The sequence below is a fragment of the Triticum aestivum genome, chromosome 1A (assembly GCF_018294505.1).
Source record: "Triticum aestivum cultivar Chinese Spring chromosome 1A, IWGSC CS RefSeq v2.1, whole genome shotgun sequence".
NCBI classification, from domain to species: Eukaryota; Viridiplantae; Streptophyta; class Magnoliopsida; order Poales; family Poaceae; genus Triticum; species Triticum aestivum.
In genome coordinates, this window is record NC_057794.1 from 377885698 (window position 1) to 377891547 (window position 5850).

Genomic DNA, 5850 nt, shown 5'->3' on the forward strand with positions numbered 1-5850 from the left:
TTAGTCTTGAAAAACAAACAGGGAGGGACTTTTTAATTGGGACTAGAAAAAGTCCTAGGACTAGAGAACCAAACACCACCTTAGGTTGTGCACCGCAACCAAGGTGGAGAGAGAAATGAAAAAACTTAATGTTTATTTGCTAATTAATACCATTGCATGCAACAAACTGATCACTACATGTCATATTTGGTAGTCTGAAGTCATTAAAAGCATACACGCCTCATATCTCTTATTGGTTGATTCCTTTATTTATGTCAAAAAACAAAAAACAACATGAGAGTTAATGCACCATGCCTATGTGTTTTGGGACTATTTGATTTTCGTAAGATGACTTACAAACCTAGACAGAGGGAGTACTAAATTGCACAAGAACACAAAGCATTTACTACACAACAACATTATTTCAATTAGCATCATGATAGTCCGCCCAATGATAACTGGTTCCAACAATGGGCATTTGTCTCGGTGAGAAGCCAACTCCAAATGAACCTTAAGCTGAATCCATGCAGCAAGAAAAAACAAAACACATGTCACTAGTAGTATCTTGATAGTCCAAATCTACTACTTTGTTGCCTTCTTTTCAACTGCTAACGCCAAAAATCACAAGACATGCCCAATGTCAAACCATGCCAATAAGAATGAATATTGCATTAAAAAATTCAGTGTTTACAAGTAAATTCAGCGTGAGCTACAGCTCCGACATAGCAACGTTCTCCATAAAAGAATTACTCGGATGTAGTCATAACACGACACAGTAGAATAGTAACATGCTTGGATGCGTCATCAAAACTTTCCTCTCGTGATAAACCGGCGTGCATGTTCTGCATCAGCATTGGACTTTCCTCACTTGTATGTGGTGGGTAGATTCCTCTCTCCAGATCGACTGCGACCCGCTCTGAACCAGGGTGACATAGTCCCCTTCATTCATGTATTTCGCATCCTGTCAAAATGTCCAAGAAACCCATGATTGATCAGAAAGAAACTTGGGGACTTTGGGGAGCGAAACTTCATGACAAACCAGCATGTTTATATTGTCAGAATGATGATAAAAGGTTTGACTTTGTGAAGCACATGGACTTACCAGCAAGCTGGTAATTGCTCTTGAGAAAGTCTCTTCCGCGTCATCTGAGAACTCCATGAGAATAGGAACCACGCCCTGATAGAGTGCCAGCCGTTGCTTCACTCGTACTCTGCAACAACAGTGGAATGACATCATCAATACTCCAGAGCATCTATTTCCCATTCTGATCATTTATTTGAGTGGATGCTAGGTATCACAGATCAATGCAAAACCCACTCCCATAGTAGATTTCACAAGAGGAAAGCAGCATGGTTAAAAACCACAAAAGAACATACTCATTAGTGAATGCATATACGGTGGACGAGGGACGGTAGTGGCTCAGAAGGACAGCCATGGAGCCCACACGTGTAAACACAATGATCGGTGTACGAAGGGTGTTCGCCATCATTGTAGCATGAGATCCGAACATTTTACTTAATTGGCTTTTGCAGAAGTCATCGTTGAGCAGCGCCTACAAGAATAATCATGGGAAAACATGGGTTAAAACAAAAGGTATAAGATGGTTAGAGTCTAAGTAGTAAACATCAAATAGAGCAGAAGGCACCGCATAGTGGGTTGAAAGTGCAGCAGCTGGAAAAAAGCGATCATACCTTTGGACGTGCAACAAGACTGGGAGCTTTAGCTGGGTCGTATAGGCTGGATTCTGTTCTAAGTGCCACAGTGTGCATCACCTTTACTGCCTTCAATGGGTACCTAAGCACATGAAAAAGCACAGATGTAAGTCCAATGCAATGTTATAGACCAATGTAGATCTGTACCCTCTAGAAATGCCTCTGTGATTGCTTAATTGATATACACAATAAATAAAAGGGATTTAAAAGCTATGACAGGTTAAAACTTACTTCCCGTGGGCAGTTTCACCAGATAGCATAATGGCATCAGCAGCTTCCCGAACAGCAATGGCTATATCAGAGACTTCAGCCCTTGTTGGAGTTGGATGATCTATCATGCTTTCTAACATATTTGTTGCAACAATTACTGGTTTCTGCATGCTTCGGCATGTTCTGATAATCTCCTCCTGTAAAGGTAAAATAGTTGCAGTTTAAATGCAACTGATGCTTCGTTGCATTTTAGGTATATTAAGAAAAAGTACAGAAGGATGAATCTTTTTCTTTACTCCAAAATTTATATAGACATGCTCTGATAAATGCAGTGGTTTTTTTTAGTCTCACCTGTAGTAAAGGAACTTCCTCAATTGGAAGTTCAGCACCAAGATCTCCACGAGCCACCATTGCCTATGAACATTTCAAGAAGTTCAGTATTTAGCAGTAATAAATTACACTGTTCAGGATATCGGTAACTGGTACCATATCAGTCGGGGCTGATAAGGGATTGACCGGTGAATCGTCCATTTAACTGAATATATCGGTAACCCATTTATCGGTAGGTTAACTAGGGCCATATCTATATATCCGAGGCTACATAGCAACATACATTGTACTGAATGTCTAAATATGCAATCCTAGGCTACATAGCAACAAGGAAGAGTGTTACCTTTGATGTTCTGATGATATATAGATCAACATAGAAGAGCAGAAACAACAACAACACAGCAGCAGTAATTGTACGTCACTATATAACATCAAATGAGAGCAGCACAGTAACAGTACTATCTAGAAACATAAGAGAACAGCACAGCAGCAGCAGTACATCAGCATTTACAGAACAACACGAGTTGTGCTTCTGTTCTTGGCATAGGAGAGTAGTTCTGGGCCAAAATATCTCAGTTAATCGGCACAGCCAATAATTCAGCCTGACAACCGATAAATCAGCTTGTCAGACCGATTAACTGGGCCGAATAGGCCTTTCTCGTATCGGAGGGGGGTCGAACAGCAGTTAACTGCAGTTAAATCAGCCGATATTTGTAACAATGATAAATTAGTCCACTAAGGTTGCAAAATATATATTTTTTCGTTATCTCAAACATAAGACCTGCATGCAGCATGTGCAGGATAAATCTAGACTTAAATAGACCAATGGAATTCATACGCCATATAAGAATTATGTGTTTGAAGTTTCAATAAACATGATCACTCATGACAGCTATCTAAGGAAATTTACATGTGGGAAGGAGTTGCTCTTTGTTTCGACATGAATGAACTGATACATTCAAGGCCTTACCCCATCTGAAGCAGCAATAATGGACTGGAGGTTTGGGATTGAATCAGCACTCTCAATTTTTGGAATAACATGTATATCCGCATTAGCACCTGGGTATGAAAGAGCAAAGAAAATATTGAGTAAGCTCCCAATATAGATATCCAGGACTTCCAAAGATGATAGAGAACATTACTTTTCAGGTAAGCCTTGAGTTCATGAATAACTTTGGCATCCTTCACAAACGAAACAGCATAGAAATCAACACCATTTTCGACACCAAACTTGATATCTTCCCAATCCTTCTCTGTTGGGGCAGAAGCATGTCATGTCAGGATTCTGTGCACACCTCTGAGACAATTGAAAATGTTAAGGAAGAAACCAATTAACCTGTTATAGATGGCAGAGTTGCGCTCTTTCCGCGCACATTAAGGTGGCGCCTTGATTTCAACTCCCCACCATCGACTACTACACACTTGACTGTGTCAGCTGTTTTCAACTTCACAGCAAGCGACATCATTCCTCCTGTTAACACAAACAATGCAATGAAGGATTAGTAACTCCAACGTTCTGTATTGTTTACCTGCAAACAAGACAATTTGATTTTGAAGGACAGCCAAATAATCTGATAGAATGAACAGTAAAACTCCCTCTCATTCACAATATGAGTAGTCTAAGACACAACCACACTCTACAAAGCAACACATTGACCATAATTTTCTAAAAGAATATGTTGCTCCCTATGCCGATAATTATTTCTATATTGATGCTCAAAACCTAAAAAACTGCTAATATTATGAAATAGCGGGATTGGAGTTTTAACCAGGAACAGTTGTAGAGAAAATATGAGGGCATGCACTTGCTTTAAAGAGAATTTAATCATCGACATGAAATTATTAGCTAAATGGTGACAGGCCAGTCCTCACCATCCACCAACAGTATGTCACCAGCTTCAACATCGCTTATGAAGTCATCGTAATTCACACTGACAGTGTCTTCGGTGCTCACCCCTCTTTTAATCGTGAAATTGAACTCTTGACCTTCTGCAAGCATGATTGGCTCAGGAAGATCCCCACTTCGCACTTCCGGACCCTGCATCGCTGAACCTTAATCATCTTGCCGCATTTGATTGATGCATTTAATTTAATGAATTCAGTCGTGACATACCTTTGTGTCCAGCATAATAGCAATAGTGTTGCCATCAGTGTTCTCTGCGTTGTACTCCTTGACCAAATCAATCACTTTTTGGTGTGACTGGTGGTCACCATGGGACATATTCATACGCGCAACATTCATTCCAGTCTCTGCAAGCTTCCATATCATCTCACGAGTGTTGGTCGAGGGGCCTATGGTGCAGACTATCTTTGTCTTCCTCCGGGGACTCACATCCACTGCTTGTGAGGTGGCGTCAGTACTGACATCAGTATTGCTCTGCATGCAAACAAGATAAATCAGTCACCGAATGAACCACGTGTTTGGAATGGCTAAATCTCTCATCGCGTTTAGCATATTGCAAAGCAAAAGTAGCAGGGAAACAAATGGGTTGTTAGCTAAACAATCCAGAAATTGCTCAAGAGCTGCCATAGAGGATGAATTGCCTCCAATAATCATCAGCCAGCCATTTTTCAAGTTCGGACCGTTTTTTTTTTTGTAGTAAGATCAGAGCAATATAAAAGGAGCTTGCAGTTCCCCGAATGTAATGTGGTAGAGATGAGCAGATCAAAAGCCCTATACGGGTGACGGGGCGAGGCTATCGCAAGCTGGAACAGATCACGTCGGAGTCTCAAGCACTGCGCTCGGGATCAAACCATCGGTCACTAACGAAGTGCGCGGCAAGGACGACGCTATATAATAAGCACAAACAAACAAATTCCAGCAAGACAGGAAACGGCGAACCCAACCGCGGTGCTCGGAATCAAAATCGCCGAACACTGCAAGAGCGCGGAGCGACCAGGCCAGCCGCTGGCTCGAGCGGCCCGCATCGAACACCGAGAGCATAAGGCAAGTCTCTACTCGGCGCACATGGTGGAGCAGCACTAGGGAAGCAAGAAGAACGCGCGCAGCAGGGACGGGGAGAGCCGTCGGACGCTCACCAGAGCGGAGAGGGAGCCGTTGGTCCCGGCGACGGAGAGATCCGCCGCCACCTTCTCAGAGGCGGAGGTCCGCAGCACCCGCGCGGCGACCGCCCGCCTGGGCTGCGGGGGCGCCGCCACCGCCGCGGCCGGCCTGGCCACGCGCGCCGTCGCGGCGAACCCGCGCACCATCTCCGCCGCCGCCGCCATTGCTTGGAGGACGCCCCGCGGTTCGCGCTAGAGACGGGAATAGGCAGGAGTTTGTGGTCGTGGAGAGAGGGAGGGTTAATGTTGGGAGGAGCTGCGAGGAGGGGAGCACCGCCCGTTCCCTCCGTGGGCCGGGCCTTTATACGCCGAGTGGTGGTTGTGGGGGGCCTCCGGAGGCCCCGGAGCCAGGCGGCGCGGTCCATCCGATGCGCCTCCGCTCCTCGTCGCCTCGGTTCCAACGCCCAAGAAAAGGTTCCAGCGCCCAAGAGACCCGGAGACCAGCGTGCCTGCCTGGCACGAGCCAGTTTCGTGCGGGACCCGCTGGGGGCAGCGAAATGGTGGGCTGCTTGTTGCCAAGCGTCTATTTTGTACACGCACACGCAACATTGCACA

General features: G+C 44.5%; 1 protein-coding gene across 1 annotated transcript; it reads right to left on the minus strand.

Moving 5' to 3' along the window:
• Positions 1–627: 627 nt before the first annotated feature.
• Positions 628–5576, minus strand: LOC123051905 (pyruvate kinase isozyme G, chloroplastic). The gene is made up of 12 exons (XM_044474902.1): positions 5272–5576; positions 4346–4609; positions 4105–4270; positions 3569–3703; positions 3375–3485; positions 3203–3291; positions 2254–2316; positions 1924–2099; positions 1672–1774; positions 1357–1532; positions 1082–1190; positions 628–940 (listed from the first exon to the last, which is right to left on the minus strand). Exons 1-12 carry the CDS (start codon positions 5458–5460, stop codon positions 827–829), a joined length of 1695 nt encoding a protein of 564 aa, XP_044330837.1. The 5' UTR covers positions 5461–5576; the 3' UTR covers positions 628–826.
• Positions 5577–5850: the final 274 nt, after the last annotated feature.

Bases quoted from the DNA above. Each gene is read 5' to 3' on its own strand.
- LOC123051905 (XM_044474902.1), bottom strand. From the start codon at position 5,460: ATGGCGGCGGCGGCGGAGATGGTGCGCGGGTTCGCCGCGACGGCGCGC. The intron at 4,610-5,271 runs GTGAGCGTCCGA...GTTTGCATGCAG, and splicing joins ACGGCTCCCTCTCCGCTCTG to AGCAATACTGATGTCAGTAC. The intron at 2,100-2,253 runs GTGAGACTAAAA...TTACCTTTACAG, and splicing joins AGGAAGTTCCTTTACTACAG to GAGGAGATTATCAGAACATG.